General features: G+C 45.4%; 3 protein-coding genes across 9 annotated transcripts; 2 read left to right on the plus strand and 1 right to left on the minus strand.

The window, feature by feature from the left end:
- Positions 1 to 1,050: 1,050 nt before the first annotated feature.
- On the minus strand, positions 1,051 to 6,071 carry LOC119198153 (circadian-associated transcriptional repressor-like). The gene is made up of 6 exons (XM_037455056.2): positions 5,822 to 6,071; positions 3,700 to 4,046; positions 3,514 to 3,589; positions 3,163 to 3,241; positions 2,721 to 2,904; positions 1,051 to 2,595 (listed from the first exon to the last, which is right to left on the minus strand). The coding sequence occupies exons 2-6, from the start codon at positions 4,042 to 4,044 to the stop codon at positions 2,038 to 2,040; spliced, it is 1,242 nt and encodes a 413-aa protein (XP_037310953.2). The 5' UTR covers positions 4,045 to 4,046; positions 5,822 to 6,071; the 3' UTR covers positions 1,051 to 2,037.
- A 5,488-nt stretch (positions 6,072 to 11,559) lies between these two features.
- Positions 11,560 to 21,146, plus strand: ca14 (carbonic anhydrase XIV). 7 transcript variants are annotated; one of them, XM_037453997.2, is made up of 13 exons: positions 11,560 to 11,744; positions 12,035 to 12,058; positions 14,899 to 15,078; positions 15,286 to 15,431; positions 16,762 to 16,857; positions 16,950 to 17,016; positions 17,174 to 17,331; positions 17,771 to 17,897; positions 18,655 to 18,678; positions 18,791 to 18,875; positions 19,027 to 19,068; positions 19,921 to 19,974; positions 20,506 to 21,146. In XM_037453997.2, exons 1-13 carry the CDS (start codon positions 11,630 to 11,632, stop codon positions 20,615 to 20,617), a joined length of 1,230 nt encoding a protein of 409 aa, XP_037309894.1. In that variant the 5' UTR covers positions 11,560 to 11,629; the 3' UTR covers positions 20,618 to 21,146. The 7 variants fall into 7 exon arrangements, with proteins under 7 accessions (XP_037309894.1, XP_037309901.1, XP_037309899.1 ...); XM_037454004.2 differs by having other exon boundaries at positions 19,027 to 19,060; XM_037454002.2 differs by having other exon boundaries at positions 19,027 to 19,060; positions 19,921 to 21,146.
- Positions 21,147 to 21,376: 230 nt separating this feature from the next.
- Positions 21,377 to 23,096, plus strand: LOC119197572 (uncharacterized). The gene is made up of 2 exons (XM_037454005.2): positions 21,377 to 21,523; positions 21,749 to 23,096. The coding sequence occupies exon 2, from the start codon at positions 21,761 to 21,763 to the stop codon at positions 22,346 to 22,348; it is 588 nt and encodes a 195-aa protein (XP_037309902.2). The 5' UTR covers positions 21,377 to 21,523; positions 21,749 to 21,760; the 3' UTR covers positions 22,349 to 23,096.
- The last annotated feature ends 102 nt before the right edge of the window (positions 23,097 to 23,198 follow it).

Genomic DNA, 23,198 nt, shown 5'->3' on the forward strand with positions numbered 1-23,198 from the left:
ATAAACGAGAAGTAGTATTCCAGACCAATCAGCAGTGGTCAGTGCAGTAGAAAACATGTAAATAGGACACAAACAATGTAAAAGAAGTGCAATTGGTTTCTCGGTCATTCCGTAAACCATATATATATATATATATATTAAAAAAAGAAAGTAAAGAAAACGGGAGGCGAAGCTTGTGGTTGAGAATCAGCATCTGGCACGTGGTACCGTCACGTTGGAAGATGGGACGGGGGGAGACGGACTGACTCTGTGACTGCGGGTCGTTTCTCTCCCACCGCCACACAGAGGCAGTAAAATGGAGGCGGACAGTGGCTCTGTGTTCACTTATTTTTGGAGGAGACAGGTACATGGACCCCCCCCCCCCCCCCCGTCCCATTTATGTAAATAGTGTATGAACCCATCATACCAAAATTTAAAAAATATTTTAGTCTAAATATTTACAATACTTTTGCAATAGTCACATCGTTAAAACCCCGCCTATATTTAGAAGAATAACGTAAGCAGACATCTCCTCCCAAACATTGGAACTGGAATCTAAAAACAACAATAGCAGCAGTAGACAGTGGTGCAAATAAAGATTTCCCCCCTTACAATTAGGTTTTCTGTTGTTTTGCGAGTCTTCAAGGGCACCAGCTTCACATGCGGTGCAGCCTGTTCCCCCGTTGATCAGGAAGAACGCTACACCAGTACTGCAGGACAAATAGCTGCCACAGCCGTTAGTGGGTGGGTGTGTGTGTGGGGGGGGGGGGCAGTTTCTCTATATGTCTGAATACTACAGCTGGACGCCAGGTCTTTTTGTTGGTGCCGTGTTTTGAAGGAAAGCGACTACATGTAGGCTTTCATGATTCCAATGTGTACTGGTTTAGTGAAATTCAAGCAAACAATCAAAATGCAGGATGAATGCACTGAAAGCACCAAATGCTTTTCTGAACAAAACCTATTTGGTTGAAAAAAGGCACAGTAGTCCAATAGTCCAATCATAGCATGTCGCTTCCTTCGTTTTTCAGCCCCCTCCCCCCTTGATAGCAATAAAAAAAAAAAAAAAAAAAAAAAAAAACAGTCAACGGCATTTCCCGAATCCCCTCAAAACAAGTGTGGGCCAAACTGTGCGAGCGCACAGCAGGCGATATTCAGCTGCCTGATAAATAAATACAAACAATAAATAAATGCGGTGTCCGATCAACAGGTGAATAAATTAACCGTGGGACTCGAGAGTCACATGTCTTTGCGTGATTGTTTTTTTCCTTCTTCTGGTTAGTTATGTCTTTCTTCAGAGGCGTCTGATCCGGTTGCCGTGACGACGCGCCTCTCGATGCAGAGGTGCCCAAACAGGTGTTGGATTACATTCGTGAGTGGATCATCATCATCATCCTCATTTTTTCCCACCTCCAGTCTCCGGTGGTCAAACAGACCACACACGTGCAGCATAACGCTGCATTCTGTCCACTGTATTTCTCTCATTTCTAGCTACGAGATTCTTAATAACTTCGAGCCGGGTGCCTCAATTCGATCTACAAGCGAAGGCAACGTCAAACGAGTCTCCCGCCGAAGACCGGCGTCAAATTCTGACACCGCAAATAAAAAGATGCCGTCATTCCAACTGTTGAAATCAGCTTTTGCATTTTGGGATTTCGTGTGTGCCTCAGGTTAAACGTCTGTAAAAACTCTCTTAGTACAGTGATTGCTTTCATGGTGAGGAGAAACAACCGTTTGCTCCTCGTAGCTCCTCCCCTACCATCACTGCTCAATGAGCAGTAAAACCCCCTCTCACAATTAGGTGTTCTTTCCTATCCCCTAAACCACAACTGCGTTTGTGCAGGTTTGAATTATTATGCAATTGTGGTCTTCAGATGTATTGGTTCATTTTTTACGTTCCTGACTTGTATTAAAATATTGGCAGCAACTGTGGTTTTGATGAGGGCTCTTTTTATAAGATCCATACACGCGTCGCCTATAATTCTTTCCACCCCTTGATGCATTTATAAAATCACAGGCAGCAAAAGCAGCTTTAGCCCAGCATTGTAAAACGAATCAGATCTACAGGGGGGCGGGGCACACCTCTGGAAAAGGCGCACGCGGGACTTCGGGAGCTTGATTTTGCCGCAGACACGTCTCGGCGTCCTCGCTCTCTTGTCCAGTGACGGTCTGGCTTTGGCACCGGATTGGCTTCTTCAGATTCTGCGGGGGCTTGTGGTGCGTGGTAGAAGAGATGGCGCTGTCCTGAGTCTCCGGACTGCCCTTCCTTCGGAGCGGCAGGGCCGGCGTCGCTGTGCTGTCGCGTGACGCGCGGGCCTTTCCCGGGGACGGGATGGGGGCGACGTGGACCCACGTCAGGCTCGGCTGAGAGCCATGGCCTGCTTTGTATTTTGATCGCTTGCCGAGTTCCTCGCCCCCTTTCCCCTCCGCGTCCCTCTGTAGCTGGTTGTCGCCGGCAACAGCTGCCGAATTTTGATCGGCGCCGGGCGCCGGCGACGGAGAGGCGTCCCTTAAGTCGCAGTCCCCCCGCTTCACTTCCGCGCCGACGCGAGCGCACGCGGGCGGCGGCGCGGGGGAAGCAGCGGGAGAGTCCGTGCCCGTCCAGCTGAGTCGGCGCTTCTGGAAAAATGAGCAGCAGGAAGGAGAGAGAGGAGAGACGCAAGTTAATGCAACATTCAATATGTGAAGATTTTGACGCGTGTGCACAATTATGCTCTCGCACACGGGACGGCGTGTGATCTCACCTTGACGGGAATGTGCGACTGATCCCTGTGCTTGTGAGGGGGGAGGGAGCGGGACGTGTTGTGGAGGGGGGCGGCGGGGGAGGCGGAGGCGCTGGCGGCTGCAGACACAGCCTGAGCGTGGATCTGAGGGAACCAAAGCTTCAGCATCACCTCCACCTGGAGCAGAGTGTTCAGGTACTTCTCCCTACAGAGACACAACATACATTTCAATTAAGTGGGAGGTTATCAACGCTCTTGTGTTGTAGCATTGGAAGAAAACTGGATACAGTTTGGGGTTTCTTTGCAACACGGAGTAAGAGACGATCCTTACTTGTAATAACCCCCAAATCAATTATCATTTACATGCTAAACATCTAAATACGACTTAGTGTCTAGTGAGGTTGGAGCAAGACAAGAATGAGTAAAAAAAACACTGAGGGTGGGTGGCGGGACAAGGTCTTACCCGCTGTTGGGCCTCTGTAAAACCCCCACGATCCTCTGGATTCGATCCATGGCGACGCTCTGCTGGAAACTACTCAAACCTGCCGACCAAATACATAATCCCCCCCCCCCCAGTCAGCATTTGCGCAGACACTCCATAGTCACCCAAAAAAAAAAAAGAAAAAAAAAAAAAGAATAATTCATGCACATGCAGACCGATAAACTCTCCTTCCTCTCTGCCACACACACACACCACTTACACTTGAAATATCAGCAAACTCTCACTGAGCTGATGAGTCAGCCAGACACACACACACACACACACACACAGCTCCCGTCGAGCACCTTGGGGTCCTGCGCCTGCGATGCTCACCTCGATCGAATCGGCCCCTCTTCAGTCCGTTCAGCAGCTCCAGCATGGGCCTGACGAAACCCTGCAGCTCAGCACACTGACGGAGGAAGAGAGGGAGATGGATTACCCCGCGAGCCGGGAGCGAGGCCTCGCTGTCTGGAACCCGAGTCTTTAAGGGGCCCGTCCCTCTTCTCGCCGGGGCCTTACCTTCTGAGCGAACAGCAGGTCTCCCTGGGATCTGGGGACGCGGCTGGCGGGCTCCGCCTGGTCCGAGCCGACGCGAGGCGCCTTGCCCCCGCCGCCTTCCGACCGGTGTGCCTCCTCTGTAGCCTCGAAGTTGCCGCACGCCCACTTGGACCCGAGGCTCTCCGACCCTCTGCCTCCGTTGGCCGCGGCCCCGGACGCCTCGCCGACGATGGCCGAGGACGAGCTGTCGGTGAGGAAGACGTCCGTGTCGTCCTCGGCCTGCTCCGAGTCGCTGAACAGCGGGCTGTCGCTCGAGCTCTGGGAATCGAAGGAGGGCTGCGAGGAAGTGCTGCCCTGGGACTGCATTGCTGCCCGGGCAGATACAGAGGGTCAAGGTTGCGACCAGTGAACTCAGGATATGTACAACGTCCGAACCCTAACCCTAACCCGAAACCAGCACGGTGTCAGTCGGCAGGGTAAACGGACACAGACAAAAAGTGAAGACTTGTGAAACAAAATAGCGAAGAACTGCTTTGGCAATCCCCCCCCATCTCGCTCCCAAAAATAATAAACCCAAATGCTCAAAATGGTGGCTATACCAGTGCCCTAGTTTAACATGTTGCAAAGTGGGACTGGGGGTAAGCGGTGGGCGCACAATGGTAGTGCATGTCTGGCTCCCATTGAGGAGACCGGAGACTGGAAAGGAGAGTAAACGTGAGGGGGATGGGCGCTAGTAGAGTAGTGAAATCAGAATAGGCTCTCTCTCTCTCTCTCTCTGCCTCCGGTGATCTCTCTAGCCCCTCCTCTCTGTCTCGGGTTTGCTCTCCATCCGCCCCCCCTTGGATTCACACACACACACACACACGCATGCAAACCTCTTCCTCCACGGGTGTATTTCTGTATGCCTCTCATCGCTCCCTGCTCTCCCTTCAGCTCATCCCGTTTCGTTATGCACACACGCCCGGTGCTCCTCTTCCTTTCGTCTTCCACAGACCAAACCATCCTCCTCCTCTTCCTCCTCCTCCTCCTCTTACTTACTCACATTTTTACACTCCTTTTTTTACGCATCTGCGGCCATGTGCCTCTCACTCGTTCATCAGTCTTTCCCTTTTTGCTCTGTGTGTAATCTCAGAGTGCCTGCTGGTCTATGATCCCATCAACACAGTGGGGGGGGGGGGGGGCAGGGATTTAGAGGGGTCACATGAATACACGGGTACACACAACAACACCCCCATTATTATCAATAGGATAAATAAAGTCTAAAAATCACTCTTAGACTAAAGATAGGACCACATTTGATGTGGACACACTGACGGGTCCAAAGAAATCCCATTTTCAGGAAATGGATCATTCTAAACAATCCTGGAGCCTTTTTGCAAAAACCCAAGTCCAGTTGCACTTTGTTAGTGTTTTTGAGGCTGGGATCTCCTCGGGCAAACTGTGACCTCTTAAAACCTGTTTATATGCATCTGTACGAGTGAGCTGCAAAAATGTGGTGTTTATTACTACACCCCCCCCCCCACCACCACCACCACCACCACCACCGCCCACCCCCCACACTAACAAAACCCCTACGTGCATTAGTTCTTAGCCTGTGGGTGGAGGTAGAGTGGGTGTGATGGTGCATCTGTCGGTATGGTCTGCACAAGTATGCAGGGGCCATGAGGCTGCGTCTCAGGTGTTGGTCTGTCTGTGTGTGTGTGTGTGTGTCATCGCAGCACGATTCCCACAAGAGGAACTGTCTCTCTACCCCCCACCACACACACACACACACACACACACACACACAGTACGATTCTTACGAAATGTCCCGTACATATGTTACACAAAGATGCAACAGAATAGAACCGTATGCCATCAAAGTAAATAACACATCCAGGCCAAGAACAGGTTTGATCATGGAACGATCTGCCATGATTAAAAAAAAAAAACGTCGATCGTCATATTGAATGACACAACAACCAGTTCTAGTTAAAACAACGCCACGTGAAAAGGAGAAGAAGAAGCTTTGGGGTTTTATTGAATATTGCCGGCAGCACGTACACAGGATACAGCGAGACAGGAAATTCCTCCAGGCATTGCCGAACAACTTTTGTGAAACGTTAACCGTGAAACAAAACAATGTGTTAGAGGAAATGCTCACCTTCAGCGACGTAGGATTAAAACAAAACCACACAGCAGCAGCCAGAAAAAAAAAAGATGCTTTACGGCTGTATCTCCTTATCTTGGTAGGACAGATCGGTCAATACGGGAGCAGCATAGGGGCGTCCGGCCTCGGCTTCTCAGTCCGTCCCTCCCTCTCACACGCTGACACACACACTAACGCAAGTCGGTTTGTGTATTTGCTAGCTCTTTCTCTCTCGCCAGTTTACGAGCGCTAGCATGTGCGCGGATCCACGTGCCCACGTTTTGCGCGCATTCCATTGGCTGCCTGCCCAGCAGTGTCGCGCGCCATTGGCCGACCCTGCCGGCCAGTGATCGCTTAACCGGCCTCTGATTGGACAGCGACCGGGGCACTCACGGTCCCGCCCACTCATGTGTCGCCCGTGTGCATGGTGTCGGGGGGGGGGGGGGCTGCTCCACTACAGCAAGCGGGTGTAAAATGACGGATCTTCAGTCAGAGGAGTCGGTCAAATCCTAATCTCATCCGCGGTGTTCGTACTGAAAAACAGACTCAAACAAATGGCCTCATGTGAAGGGTTTGTTCCCCCCACACACACCGTGCAGTTGACCCTTACATGTGATTATAGTGAAATAGAGCTCTCTCACATGTCTCAGTCTCACAGTCTCCAGTAAACATCCACAGCATGCTATTTGACTCAATGACACAATTCAACTTTTCATATAAGCGTCTTTGGGACTACAATAAAGCGCTATATAAATCCAATTTATTATTATTATATTTAAGTAATGCTACTACACACCTCGTTGGTTCCCTCCTCCTTCATTTAGCGCAGCAAATAAGGTTCCTCTCAGATCAGACAAGATACAAATAACCCTGTGTATAATGTAAGATTGATCAGCCATCAATAAGCCTATACCTCCCTCCTACATGGACAAAAGACGTGAAATTTTCCTGAGCAGGCCAGTCACATGGCTTTGCAACATTGCCAGGAATAGGTCGACCTATTATTACAAGATAATTCTTTAACCCTATCTGAGATATGATATGAGCTATTATAATGGACACTCAAAATATGTTATAGTCACATTTCTGTTAAATATTTATTTGCATGTAACCAATGTGAATGTGAATTTTAATCAGCTGTTAAACCGACTTAATATTTGTGACACAAACATCACCAAATGATTCAATATACAGTTTGCACAACTTGAAAGGTGGGTTAGATCTTTTTAACTTGATAAATATTTTATGAGATACAACATTGCTGTGGCTCTGTTTTCTGAAGTAAGACGACTAAAGCATTAAATGCAAAATGACAGAGACATGACCATAATGCAGCAAGTCCGTTTACATGCCTATGATTTATGACCACGGAGCAGCTTATCCTTCAACTTAAGGTTACTATAGAGCAAACCCTGTGACCCTCACTTGAAACATGCAGTGCAGTGCTGTATACCACCGCCATACATGACCAGACCAGACACTGACAAACCAACACACTTCCTGTTCCTTAATCATGTTGGTATTTTCACTCCTTGCAAACACCTTAATGGTAGTTTAGTTATTATGCTGTTATTGGTGTTTGTTTGGATGTGAAATGCCAGTTGACTAATGGTACATGCCTTTTAGCGCTTTGCATGTTGGAGTCCGGGATGAAGCAGCTTCCCATCCCCCTCTATACATACAACATACACATGAACCCACTGAACCCTCCCCCTCCCCCTCAACACACACACACACACACACAGCAAACTGTGTCCTTGTTTGATTGACATTGCCTGTCTTTGAGCCTTGTGACCATGCACCGTCAAGCCCCTCTTTTTGTCAAAACGCAATAAAAGGTTAACCTTTGCTAATAGCAAACCAGGGGTGAGGTTTCTGTTTGCCTAAAGGTTGGTTGCACCAGTTCGGAAGAAAAGAGCTCTCCGACCCCCACAGCATTCCTCCGGAGCTCATGAACCCGATCAACCTATTCTGAGTTCACGTGGGTCCTTTCCATCCTCCCATCCCCCCACCTGGTTTCTGTGTTTTGTTAATCCATCCTCTTCTCATTCTCAGCCCCTTTGTATTGACATGCTTGAGAATTCCATACGAGTGAACACGTGAGGCCTAAGCCTATAGACGGTGCTTTTGGCCATGAAGTGGGTCAAAGAGCAAAGTGTCAAACTGTTCGACGTTATGGAAAACACACAGCTTGCTTCAGTTGGGTCACCGAAGACGGAAATGTTTGTACACTTGGAAAAACAATATGTGGCACATTAGATTCCATTACAGTGGATATTTTTTTGATTCATAGGCCCTACAGGTTACGTAAGGCCGTGTCCTTACGTGACATGTAGCCTATAAACTATCCTATGGTTTTATGTCAGGACAAGGAGTAGAAGGAGGTCGAACTGATTTACGAGCTTTAACTCAACGCAGGAGGTGTTTGCCTTGAAGTCTTACTCATCGTGAAAGCATGCGAGCATTCATGCAGCGAAAGCACGCCGGAGTTCCTGTCGGGCCAAACGCGGCAAGCAGGTGTGGTCAGAGCAAGACACCACAAGAGAAATGTGATCCACCCCTGGGAAGACGGATGCCCTAGAGAGACTAAATAGTAAACTATCCACCCACTCCGGTTGCAGAAGCTGAGCAACATATCACGTTTCAACAGGGAAACAGTGACACATCGCTGCCATGTCCGCTCTGCAATGCATTTGTGTATTGGTCTTTTTTCACTCTTCAAATTAAAATAAATGGGTTGTTACTGGCATAGTGCAGTTAAACAACTTCCACCAAGACCCACTTTTCCAATGCACGGCCGTAAAACCCCTTAATGCCTGCGTAGTTTCTATTTACTGCACGAACAAAGGCCTGCTATTAAATGATTCAAATTCAAAGCGTTAGACTATTTCAGTTACCATAGATTATGTATAATGTTATGCTTGTGACAAATGGACCGTGGACTGCGACAAGTTTTAACGGCTATTCATAAACCAGGCCCTTTTCTTCTGCTGCCAAAGCTGCAGCCTTTGTTTTTTCCCGTCCGCCCACATCTGCGGATCCGGCACATGTGCTCATCAGAATAAACAGAGGGATGTCTGAGCTCCGCAGCTAGATTTGTGAATGAAATCCGATGACACCCGCTCCGCCCTCCCCCACCACTGAGAAGACGCAGCCAATGGTGTGTGTGAGCGTTCTCTAACCACGCCTTTCAATGGAACGCCGGGCGACCAATGGGAGGCTGGCGAGGGCCATCGCTGTTGCATAATTTGCACGGACTGCGTCACGTTTGGTAGCGTGTGGAGAGGCAGACAGAGGAGATGGAGAATAAGTCACATTGTGGATTTATAGTGCCAGGGATTTGAGATCACGTGAAAAAAATCAGTCATCACTAGAATAAAACCATACAAGAGTTGGATAATGACTAGTAATACTCCTGCTAATCAAAGATACTAAATAGGCCTGCTCTTTGACTACAAAGATAAATAGAAGATAGATAAATGTCAGGCAATACAACGAATAAAATCAAATAAGTCATAGTCCATTCACTCGTCTTCTATAATTACCATGCTCAATGCAGTAAGTGATGTAACCCTTTGCAGTTTTATTTTAATGTTTTAAATCCTTGACTCCTGAATGTTATGTAATCCAGATCTAAAGGCTCGGCTGGATTTCCTTTGAAACTAAAGGGAAAATCCACATTAAAAAAACACAATTTTAATCAGGATCCGTTTCAGTAGGTTTTCATGTGGCCCATAGTGAGAGGAAAGTAAAAAATAAGAAAAGTCAAGGATCATAAATACAAAAAATAAACTCTTCTGATAAAAATATGAGAAATTCCAGTGGTCATGTTCCCTTTATTTTATTTAAAGGGATGCCATTATATGTCCCCTTTATTTATTTATTTTTCCATTTCTCATCACTGCATCAGAACATACATTGGTGATCAGGTTGCAGTTTGTAGAAGTTCCCGTTAAAACCAATTCACTCACTTGAAACTACAAATTTGATGTTATATTGTAATATTGCATTGTAATGTTGTAATGTTGTAATATTAGGCAGCACCTACAATACAAAATACCTCCGTTGTTACATTACTAGCTGATTGTGGAGGAATCAAACCCCCTAGGGCTGTATGATCGTTTTATAACGTTATGGGAAGGAATTAAACAATGTAAATTCAGTTTTAAGGTGGATTGTCTTTACCAGGAATCAGCCTACAACATGTCACGTGGAGAGGGCTCCCTCTGGTGTTCAACCCTGAACGAGTCATCCACCAGAGGCCCTAAAGTTCAGTTAGTTACCTTTCTCAAAAGAGACATACTGTAAAACAATAACTCACTGCCAGTATTTCTTTGTACACAAACTATATAGAATATTTTCCTACGCAGAGTGCTGCAAGTTTAATCGTTAAAATGCAGTTGGTGGCCTAGAGAACTGACAATGGAATGATATATATTTTTTAGCAGACATTTTGCAAAAAGAAGGGGTTTTATGTGTTTTACTCTAATACGTTATTCGTTTTTTTTCCTTTAAAAAAGCCTCTTGTGTGACTGGCGTTGTAAATTGCCGTTTAAACACAATGCATCTAGTTACTCTGCATAATTGTATGTCACAATTGTAATGCTGGTGTGATGTCCATATCAAATGCATTTTAAATTCAAAAATATATAATATTACAAATTATTCAGATTCAAGTTACTATGAGGTACATTTGACTGGTTATGAAACATTTTCAAATGAATACAGATGCCTCTAGTATGTGAACATATGAAAAAGATGATCTGTTTCTACATAGTTATGTTGCAGCCTTTCGGCAAAACGAGAGGTGTATGATGTTGACTGGACTATGTTGACTGCATGTTTGCATGTTCTGGCAACCGCGACATACTGGGTACAGGAAGAGGTGGAAGATTTGTAGTGCAAAAACTCCAGCGTCATCCTCATCAAGACTAAGGAACCTCGTAACAGAACCTCACAGAAGCAAAAAAAAAAAAAACTCTTCCAGAAATATTGACATATATTCACTTGCGGCTCATTAGAAACCCGAAAATTGAGAAACATTCAGAAAAAAATATATGAGCTAGACACTATGATGAATTCACGTAGCGTAGACCATAAATAAGTGCACAAATTCACATTCAGCCACACAAACGTAAAAGACTGAAGAGTACGAGTAGCAAAAAAACGACCTGAGAAAGGAAGATCCCTCTTTAATTGATTTCTGTGTTTATTGCTTTGTATCTCGGCCAATTGTTATTCTTCTTCTCATATACCCTTACACACGATAACAGATATGGAAAATTAGGGTATGATGACACTGAAACAACTTTCTCCCGCCTAGCGAGAACTCAGAAACACCTTTTTAAGCGTTCAGCATTCAGACACCTCGGGGTTCACACATGTCTCCCCTACGATGGGTGCGCTTTGGTTTCGCTGCCACGTGGCCCCTCGGGCCCACCGTTACAGAGCAGTAACCCCCTTCCCTCTCAGCGCTGCATTCTGTCCCCTCTCAACCTCCTTTTCCGGCGGCTATGCAACACTGAATTAGTTCTCACCCACTGGTCCCTCTCTCCATCTTTCTCTCCATCTCTCTCTCTCTCTCTCTCTCTCTCACGCTCACTCTCCTCTTCACACATTCTCTCCATCTCTCCCTCTCGAGCTGGAGCGGAGCCGGCATGTAGCATCCACACTCCGGCTGTCAGACAGAGCGGTGGCAGGTGGGATCGCTGGACCCAGTCAAATCCCCCCCCCACCCCCCCCGCCCCCCCCCCGTCCTTGCGCACCCTCACACGTCCCTTTCTCTCCACCTCTCACTTTCTCCCTCACTTGCTCCTCATCTCTATGTTCACTTTTATTCATTGCTGTGCATGGGCGAGGAGGGCCAACATGGGCTGTTTGGGTGTATTTGCCCTTCTAACGCTTCAGTGCTTCCAGTGGACAACTGCCCCTGCTGCCGGTAAGGTCTTAAATCGACAAAATAATCAGCATCATGTGAGATCGCTTTGCTGGGTTATGGCTCTCGTGGGTTGTTTGGATGTTACAGCGTGAGTAATGGTGTTTTAACACTTGATTCAAAATGTGCTATAATGATACTCAGGGATAAATCATTAGAAGCGATGAAAAAAGTTGTGTGAAAGATAGATATCAGGGTTAATTTTGATGCATTTGACATAGTCAGTTTTGAATGGAAATCTAGAATCACTGTGAATTAAAACTAAAACTTTAAAACATTTGTTTGTTTTTCAGAGGAAGTTTCCTGGAGCTATTATGGTGAGTTGAAGTTAATTTGTAGCACATCTAATTTCATGCAGAAGCAATTCAAAGTATAGCAAAGCCTGATTTAAAAAAAAAGATAAAGGATGAACCACATTCAAAGAGGGTGATCATTTGGATACCTTTTACATATTTTCCAAATGTGTGAGTGTTGTCTGATGCTTAATCATTAAGAGCTTTGAAGACCAGGAGCAAAATGCAGAAGTCAAATTGGAAGACATTGGATGTGATTGATTTCTTTTGTCCGAATTCAGGATCATTGGGAGTAATCTGGAGTGCTAACAACGGGAACATCTTAAAGTTTACTGGAAATGAGTGCAACTATCCAAACAAAACTACATGCAAAGTCTTTCACACGTTAACCTCTAAAACATGAACAAACCCCTCTGAACATTGAGAGGGGTTCCAGCCCGTCTCCCTCTGTTTCCCCCCCCTCTCTCTCTCTGTATTAGTAACAGCTCAACAAGCTGGCATGAGCACAACAGTCACACTGAGACGATGAAGGGGTGGAGGGAGGTTCAGAGGAAGAAGGCAAGAAAAAGGCAGAGAGAGGCGGGCGAAAAGGGAGGCAGGTGCACGAGGATCAGCGTGCTGGACGGAGAGAGGGAGATGGGACGGGGCGAAGCAAAGAAGCAAAGCAAATCATGCCCCGTATTGTTGCAGCGCACAATCACCCGTGTGTGGATTGTGCTGCGGACGCACACTGGCCGACTATGCCGTGGACAATGACTTTGTGGGAATGAATGGGGCACACAGACCACCCGTCCCTGCGCGCATTCAGGGGAGCATCGTCGGCGTGCAGCACATACAGAGCACATAGCGATGCCCCGGAGGCCCGATGGTTTCTGTGCGGCGGCCATTCAGGCTTTCACACACGCAGGCGGGTGCTTCGGGCCGAAATATGTGGCCGTGATCTCACACTGGTCGCAAGTACGTTTAGTGACGTGTGTCTCGGTTTCCGAACAGGGTTTCACGGGTCTATTTTTGTCATCTCCTTTTTTCAAATGGCAAGTCAGGGAGTTTCATCCACATTCCCCGAGTGAGGTTGTGTGTGTGTGTGTGTGTGTTCGTGTGCGAGAGAGGCCTGTTGTGCAACGCGGCACCGCGCACAGTGGCCGCCGCTGGGCTGTTAGCTGAAGTGGAATGTACTTTTTTGTTACGCATGTTTTCACACAAAAGTACGCAGTATGACAGGTTATTTTATCGTAAAGTAACAAAGAGAGTCGGTTTCACATTCCTTGTGTCGTCGTGATCTAAGTGGGATCTAATATGTGTGCGTTTGGGATCCTGCTTGTGTTATGGAAAAGGATGGCATGCTAGGAGAGGTAATACGGAGGGTCAGAATTTTCGCCCTCCGGTTTCCATGGAGACCTCCATGACGACCAGTGGCGGGGCCACGGGACTCCCTTTTGAAGTTGGGTCATGGTGAGGGGCTTTGCTGCGGAGAGGAGCAAAGGGTGGGGGGGTGGGGGGGGGGGGGGGGGGGGGAGAGAAAACTGATTAGAGGTGCAAGGTGGTCGCAGGCGCTGGGAAAGCGAGAGAGGAGGGAGAGGAGAATTGGTGTGTGTTTACATCACTAATGTAAAGGCCCGTGATGCATTGTGTGTGTGCAAGTGAGACACAGAGAGAGAGAGAGAGAGAGAATGAGAGAGAGGGGGATGATTGCATTACAAACACGGTATTGTGTTCATATGGATTGTGGGGTTAATTTGGTCTTACTTTTTTCCTCGGCCCTTTCACATGACCATGCAAGCTTGTAATTGATTACATAAACATTTGCAAGAAGTGTAATTACAAGTGTATGAATCAAACATGTTTTTGCAACTGTTTTCTAAAGCATTCCACTCCTTGTATTGAAATTCAGATTCTTTGATTCACATGTCCCTCTCTTTTTCCTTTTTCTCCAACTTTCTTTTATTGTGCAATTGGAGAGCCCTGTGTTTCTTTTTTTATTCATATATAGTTGAATTCTGAATAAAAAATCTCCATTATGATTAGTGTTCAAATGTACAAATGAAGACTTTAAAATAGTCTCACTGAAATAGTATGTTGGTCATTGTCTTTCTTGGAAGCTTTATAAAATGTAAACATCATTATAATTGTGTTATTTACCTGGTATTCTACTACACAAACATTTTAATTCTTCATCAATGAATCAAATGTTTAATTTTACATTATTTTCCTGCGATTTAGCTTTTTGTGCTTTTACATATTTGGCTATGGAATACAATAATTGCATCTATCTGTAATATTATAAGAATAATCATATTATATGGAAAAGACATTATCTTAATGTCGGCTAAGTAAAAAAACGTGTGTGTGATACACGTCACCTGCATTTGAATTAATTTAAATTTTAGTAGTAGTGATAGTTAGTTTCAGAGCAGTGTTCCTAAAATTCAAGAAAAAGATTTCAACTGTGGTTAGAAATGATTACTGAGACTATGGTATTTGTGGTTGTGGAGACACACACTCCTCCATGTGTTCTTATTGATACTAGTGTTGACCAACAAAATGCATCACTTGAGGAAAAAATGGCTTAATTGATTTTGATGCAGCATCAGTGAAAGGAATCCAAACCATTATTAGAAAAAGAGAACAGTTGAATCCTTTAAAACCCTAATGCCCCAAACTCAAAGTGCCTCATCTCTTAAATGTTTTCTTTGTTTATTTTCTTATTGTACGTTTTAGTTCACCATGAGGTTGTGGAAGCCTGATTAATTGTCCTGTTGCATAATTAGGGACCGATCAATGGAGACTTTTCGCTGGAGGACTGGAAGCCAGTCGGCTGTGTGATTTGATGACATCACCGTTTTCTGTCTTTTCTCTACTCAAAGGCTTGGTGGGTCAGTCTGAGTGGTCGCAGTACTTCCCCGCATGTGGTGGCACTTCCCAGTCCCCCGTCGATGTGGTTACCACTCAGACTAAATATGACCCAAATTTGATCCCCCTGACCCCGCTGGGCTACAGCCAGCACGGCAACAAGCCCTTCACCATGTACAACACTGGGCACACAGGTGAGTACGGCAGCCACTGCAAGGTGTCCGAGCAGCTTGATCTCTCTATATCACCTGGCAGCAAACCTTCTACTTATAAAACCGCAGATGCTTTAAATGTTAAGATTTTTTTTAAATGCGGTTTCCCAGTATTCCACGGACAGCCGTCTTTCGGTTGACCTGAGAGAGTCAGCTCTTGTTTTGCTCCTCTCTCTCTCTCTCTCTCAGTGGTCATTGAGCTGCCTGAGTGGATGGGAATCAGGGGGCTGCCCTGGCTCTTCACGGCCGTGCAAATGCACCTGCACTGGGGCAGCGGCGGCCCGAGTCACGGGGGCAGTGAACACACCATCAACGGACTGAGCGCAGATGCGGAGGTGCGTTTAAACACGGCCCGAGGATAAGTAGCTCTGGTAGAAAGTGTAGCTCTTGTGATTAGGACTAATCGGATGTACTTTAAATTGAAGATTTAACACAATGTCAAAGGTGAAAAATGAAATCGGTTTGAAAAGCTAATACTCTTAATCAAGACTTATTTCTGTGCATTGTTGTAAAAAGAGGATAAAAAGTGTTTCTCTACCAAGCTAAAAAGGTGAAATTCGTGCAGGTAAAAGAATTAGGAGGAACCAGGATGTTTATTCTATTAACTTTCTGAATTAGGAGAATAGTGATTTAACAGAACATTTAAGACAATAAAAACATTAAACAGCAGATTACCATGGATCCCACTGCAGATGCTATAGTGTATGAATACATTTCTACAGGACTCACACATCCAGCTGGAAGCAACTCCTGGTTTAGTAGAATTGGCCTTAAACTGCGTTCTAAAGTACCATCAGGGGGGCAGATACAACAAACGAGTCCTGCAATTAGATTCTATGAAATGACTCTACTTCTCTCTGACTTATTACCCCGGTAGGCCTTGTAAATACAAGTTTACTGTCTGAATTCTATAATTTCACGCCTTCAATACAAACATGGTGTTCATTTTGCGTGAGTAAAATTGAAAATAAAGTTATAATTATAATTTTTTTGGTTGCCTAAAAATGTCTTCTGTAGCCTCCAGGTTTTACTCAGCTTTGACCTCCTTACTTCTGGTTCCAAAACACCCCAAATGGCAACAGCCAAAATGATGAACTCAAGGCTTCAACAACGTATAATCTACGACATCTTTAAATGCGTCAATCAGAGCATTATCCGTGCCACAGACACCTTCACATTAATTGCGATAAAAACATTGCCCACCACTAGCTTAATCTTATCCAAACATCAGCAGCGGGATCAGCTTTTAGCTTTCATTCGATGATGCAGACAAGGGGAAGAGAGCCCAGGCCACCTGGGTAAAGAATCAGTCTCCCTACACGGGCCCCAGCCGGACCAGGTGAGCTATTGGGGGTCCAGCATCTCAGTATTTAAGCAGATTAAAAGGACAAAAATCTGCAAAAAAAAACATTACAAAAAGAGGCGACAAATGTTTGTAGAAAACAGGAACTTGTCTTGCATGAGTGGCCTTATTACATAATGAGGCAATTAAGCTCTTTCTCATTCACATCAGTCTTCTCGCTCTGAGTTTGCACGCAGCTCCCGGTTTGTGGCCCCTCGCCCCTCTTTTAACCCCCCGGCTGTCAGGCGGATAAACCAGCACGTCTCTCTCTTTCTAATGAGTGCGAAAGAACCAACTCAACTCGCCTTCCTCCGTCTCTGCAGCTACACGTGGTGCACTACAACTCCGAGCTCTACCCCAACGTGTCCACTGCCATGACGCAGACTGACGGCCTGGCTGTTTTAGGAATTCTCATCGTGGTAATAAAACTAAATGACAACCAACAGCAGCAATCACTGCAATTGATTGGAGCAAAGCAATAAACGTTGATGCCTGAGTTTTGGTTTCCCAGACGGGCGAGGAGACCAACACAGCATTTAGCAACATCCTCAACTACCTGAGCCGCATCAGACACGCTGGTACGTCGTCTCCTTGGAGCTGTCCATCTTCCCTTTGATGACAAATTAATCACAATGTAAATTCTTTACATTTTGTGTTGTTATCGTTTATATTTGCGTAGATATTTGACTTAAGGCGTCACACACTGATTTTCTCATCCTTTCCGCCCGCCGGCAGATCAGAAGGTGTTCATTCCAGCCTTTGACGTCCAGACACTGCTGCCGACGGACCTGGGGCGCTACTACCGGTACAACGGCTCCCTGACCACGCCGCCCTGCTACCAGAGTGTGATGTGGACCGTGTTCAACGAGAGGGTTCAAATCTCAAAGGCGCAGGTATGCAGCTGAGACATAGGGACTCATGGACGATCCATTGAGCCTCAATGTGCAAACATGCACTGAAATGTTGTCTCGCGCATGAATGGACTGGTATGTGCTGATGTGTGCATTTCCTCTCTAACAACTAAACTTCTAGAGGGCTTTTTAATTGTGAAATGATTTGTCTGTTATGAACAAGGCTACTACTTTTACTGGACTATACTACTTACTGGAAATAAAAACAAAAAACGAAATCATCTTCAGATGAATATGACAGCATAATAACGTAAGTACACATTTTCCTAGAGCAATGGAGTTAAATTATTAAGAATATTCAGATATTTACTTCATATATATGAATATAGTGTTTACTGCTACTTTGATCAATTACCTTTCTCGTTAGCGTTTCATCGCTCTGGAGGACTTTACCTGTCACCATTCCTCTCCTCTTCACCAGCTGCTGAAGCTGGAGACAATACTTTACTCCAGTAAAGCTACAGATGCAGACAGGATGCTGCTGCAGGACAACTACCGCGCGACGCATCCCCTCAACCACAGAGTGGCCTTCGCCTCCTTCTCTGCAGGTTAGACGGACAGAGCGAGCAGGGACATGACTCATCGTCATAGTGACTGCTCACACGAAAGATAAGCCCTGTGTATATGTTTACGTATGTGGGTAATTGATGACGATTCAGGCTGCTGGGATTTGAGGTTTCAGAAGGTCAGAGTCAATCTGCCGTGACCTCTGGTGTTTTAGGACTCTAATGTTGGCCCACTGTACTAAGAACCCAAAGTAACAAGCCAGTAAATCGCCGTGTTGATGCACAGCAATTAGCATAATCCACGCAGGGAAGAGCGGAATGTGCAGCGAAAATGTGGGAATATGAAGGATTACCGGTGACTTTGTCTGAGTGAAAGAGCCTTCGGACGGCAGGAATAGAGAGAGTGGCAGAATTAAAGCGGGAAGGGGTGGAAAAGTAAAGGGGGACTCAGTGTTTGTTGGCGAGCTGATTCGAGAAAAGGGGATTTGCAGAAACCAAACAGTGACTCCATTGTTATCACGAGAGTCTAACTGAGGAAAAAGGGAGAGGAAAAAGAGACACAGAGAAGGGAAAGAGGGAGCCAGAGTGGTAGACAAAGACAAAGGAGAAAGAATTTGTGTAAAGTCCTCATTGTAGTGAGTGACTGGACTGGAAGACCAGTCACTGCTGTCAAAGGCAACACGATTCATGAAAACAGCTGAACAGCAGATTTAGCTGAGATTTACCAACAAGTAAAAACACACTGTGACTTTTCAACTGATCTAATAAATCTTTTTTGTTGTTGTTGTTGTTGTTGTAGAATCGGGGAAGGAGCTCTCTTCCGGTAAGAATCAATGTGGTAACCGTACCAAAAAAAAGCAAAGTAACCGTCCGCCTGACACTGCTGATAATGGAATCATTCCTTTAAACACTCTGTTTTACCTTTTGTCCTGCAGGTGAAGTCACAGCTATAGTGATAGGAGTGATGTGCGGCTGCGTGGGTCTGGCGGTCATCGTCCGCTTCATCGTGAAGACAATACGGTGAGACGAGTTTCTGTCATTTCTCCAACACGGCCCCCCCCCCCCCCCCCGCTGCTCTGGTTTAACTGGGCGATCCGACCCAAACGGAGGCAGCTGTCGACGTGAAAGTGTCCCGCCTCTGTTCACTCTCCCGTCTCCCGTCTCTTGACAGGTTTTTTACACTCCTGCGCCGTGAATCAGTCGTGGTAAACAGGTGGTTCACCTGATCTCACTACTGACAAGGATGCTCCACTTTGCACTGACACTGTGATTTCTTATTACTTGGGCTTTCTTTGTGCAGATATCCTTCAGCGCAGATCTTTGATCAATAAACGGGACAAAGGGTTATTAAGAAAAGGGGCAGTAATTCAGAAACATTGTTTGCAGTTCATAGTGTGTCCAACAGATGACCAATTCATTCATTACATCCATTTAGTAAAAAATCCTATTGTTCTATCATTAAAGTCCATCCTTATTAATTGATAATGAATTGATGGATCAAGGAACAGTACACACTAACAATCACTTGAAGGTCAAATGAAGTTCTCTAAACAGCGTTGGATGGAAAGGTCAGCACATGAATAATCCTCTTTGTAAGGTTCCACCATAAAACCTAAAAACAAGCAAAGATCAGCGCAAAGGATAATCTGATTCTCTGACCTGTCCCTCAATAACATGGCTGTTTCCCAATACCTCCTCTCATAACCACCACTGATTAATGAAGGTATGTGTTGGTTCCAGCCAGTCAGTGATTTAGTCCCCAATAAACGTTCCAGTAACTTTCATTTCAGTCTTGAGCTGAAGGAGCAAAACATGCTTTACATTGTTGGATTGAACCAATGCTAAAGGTGAGGAGTCTGATAAGAGAATTCATCTTTAAATGAAATTACAGGGACATTATCATGACCCCCGCACCCCCTTTACAAGAAACCACGGAGCCTTCGGAGGACCCAACACCCCCCTTCGCTTTTGTGATGTGTATCGGCCGTGTGCGATGACCTCTTGGAAATTTTAACGATTTTCTCTCTGTTTTGGTCATGTGATTATGTCTTTTGGTCCGTGACAGCTCGACCTCTAGCTGGGACGTCCTACCCAGTAACCGGCCTGCTCCCATGTCAAGGTCAACGTTAAGAATTATAACCTTTGACCTCAAAACCGTAACCTCTAAGCACCTCTCTCTGCTTTAACCCTCCATTCGAGACGTATCCTCCACTGTAACACCCCTCTCTTTAGTATGAGCGCTGAAGGATGAAGTTTTAAAGGCTGTAGGGAACCGTGTGGGCAAAACAACTCCAAACTGTGTTGGAAAAATGTCAACTTCCGAAAAGCCTCCTCTGGACAGTCAAACTGTGAAGGAGACTTGTGCCACTGCTTTAGCATGATGATTTGTACTTAATCAATTCTACGATCATGTAACATATGTCAGTGTCTGAGAGCTACTTTGTTCTCACAGTCGACTTAAATTCAACCCTCAGCGCTCCACTAGTTATTTTATAGTACAGCAAAGCCATATATACTAATGCACAACCTCCTCCCCTCGCTCTACAACCGATGAGGACCTCTGCTGGACAACGTTACACACTAACAGCGTAAGAAAAGCACACAATAGACTCCTGCGGGGGAAATGACCTTTTCCCTTTCTATCACTCAGGACGAAGGAGCCGGAGAAAGAGAAAGAGAAAAGACAAGACGTGGCCCTGAAGCCGACGTCTGAGGCCGAAAAGAGAGAAGAGCCTTCACCGTCTCCTCAGACTGAGCCCTAGCTGAAGCAACACCACCCGCAGCAGTAGGCGCAGCTACGTCGGTACGTGGGCTCTCGCGGTGTCTGGGAAGCATGATGAGTTCATGTAAATACTTTGTAAGATATATTTTGCTGTTTTTGTGTTGTTACACGTTTGGATGTCACTTTGAAACACAAGAACGCTGCACTGTATGACATGTACTAGACTTATGACGTATTCACCTGGGAATTCAATGTAATATTAGGATTTTATTTTGCCCCTGGACTTGAGCATTGACAAACAGGAGGTGTTTTTCAAATGAAAATCTATGATTACGGTTTGAAGGGATTTAAAGAGCCAAGTATTGACTGCTGCTGTTCAAACACGACGTCTCTGAACTCAATTTATAGGATTGTACTGTAAATGGATGAGTTATATTTATGTTTGTGTGTTCAGTCTATTGAGAAAATTTGTTTTCAATGCCAGATATTATCTATGTCTGATAGATTTTTTGTCGTATACAACTCTTCAACATGAGCACCTCATTAAAATAACAAACATGGCAACCTCATCTGCTTCCATTTCTTCTATATTGTGTATGTGTGTGTTCACTTGCCAAAATGAAATGCATTCATTACATACACACCTAGATACACATACTCATACAAAAAAAAAAAACATGCACAGTGAGAAAGCCATAAATAGCTTACTGGACCACAAACAGATATTTTTAGCTGTAACTGGATGCCTCCATGCTCTAAAGCACAGCCCTGTGGACACATTTAAGTAGTGCACACACACACACACACATACATACACAGTTTAGGCCACTCCCATTCCAACAGGAAGTGAAAAGGGGAAGCGTGAATCAGGACAGGAGGAAAAGTCTCACATGTGGAGCTTTTAGGTCACTTCAAACACACGCGACTTCGCTGCTGCAAAAACAAGGTATGGAGAAGTTCCTTCATCAAGCAGCTGTTTCTACTTCCTCTTCCCCTAAACACTGATGACACAGACAGCTGTGGCTTTGCTTCGTCTTTCTGGGCTCATCGTATACGTCTGTGTTGTGTAACTTAATGGGTGAAACAGAAAAAGCGAGGTGTTACGGACTGACGATAGAGGTGAACCGTGTTAAACTGGCTCTGTTTCTCATCAGTCTTTGTTTCCTTCTAGGACTGCTGGGTAATGGCTTCTCTACGAGCTTTTCTCCCGCTTGCCCTCTGTCTCCTAATCAGTCATCAAACATTTGCTAAAAACGACGCTCCATGCCAGCTTTCCAACTGGAAAAGTGGCTTCAACACCTTCCTCAAACGCCACCTGCGCTCTGACACTCCTCCTTCCGAGGACAAAAACCAGTGGGAGGATTACATCAAGACCCACGGCGGCTGTGACCGACCCACTCAGTCTTTCCTGCCCACAAGCGACGAGGCCAGAGTGAAGGCCGTGTGCACCAACAAAGGGGGGGCGGTGTACAAGGACAACCTGTGCATCAGCCGGGAGCCTTTCACCTTCGTCACGGTGAGGAGCGCGCCGGGGACGTGCGGCATCAGGAGCGTCACGAAGGAAACCAAACATCTGATCTTGGCCTGTGAGGAGTTGAGCGACCAGTGCCTGCCGGTCCATTTTGAGGGGAACCCTACAGGTGCAACGCCGGCCCGCAACGCCAAAGGCTGCCAGGAGACGCGCAGCAGTGACGCCGCTGCCAGCTTTAAGACGACGTGGATCTGGTTGCTCTTGGCTGTTCTTGTTATTGTTTATGGCTTCCAACGTTGATTTGAGGACACCAAGACCTCTTTTAAGAAGAATCTTCATTTGAAAATGATCAGTGTTTATGTTTGATCAGCAACTAATCAACCATACGTATTGAAAGTGAAAAGTATTACATTTCAGGTTGCATCACGGGGAAATAATGAGAAGGCCCAAAATGCATTTAATTTTATTTAAAATTACAATGTCTAGTGCATGAATGGCACAGGTGTGTATTTGACATTAAAAGGCATCTATTTAATTGCTGTATGAAATGCATCTCATTAAATGTTATACCTCAGTGGAATGATTTAAATAAAAACATCAGTGCAAAACATTTGATAGAGATCATTGTAACAACTTAACTCTGATCATAGAGCATAAAATGGACGCTTTACAGAAGAGAAGCAAGCTGAAAAACCAACTATGACCAATGAACAACACCCACAGATAACAGTTCTGATGTTTGCTCCATCTCTGACTCACAAATGTTTGTCGCGACATGCTGATGCAGTCGACACACAGGCGATGGCAGTGTTGCAAAAATTTGTAACCGACAGTAACTTTTCAAGAAACCCTTCTATGTGAACTGGCTTTTCAGATGCATGTGAATAACGGACAATGTCAGCTGATGTTGTTCAGGTTGTTTTCATGTCAATTGTTTGCATCCACCAAACTCGAAACACACATTGGAGCACATGAATCCAGCAGATTTGTCCACACAGATTATCTCACGTCTTTCCATGCTAGAAGATCACATTGAAGAGTTCTCTTTCCCCTTAACCCGACATTTAAAATATAAGCTAAATCATTCTGGATTAACCTATAAGTATAATATAAGTTGGTTAAGCACAGTTTAGTTTAGTAAAATGCGGCA

This window comes from Pungitius pungitius, chromosome 11 (assembly GCF_949316345.1).
Source record: "Pungitius pungitius chromosome 11, fPunPun2.1, whole genome shotgun sequence".
Lineage (NCBI taxonomy): Eukaryota > Metazoa > Chordata > Actinopteri > Perciformes > Gasterosteidae > Pungitius > Pungitius pungitius.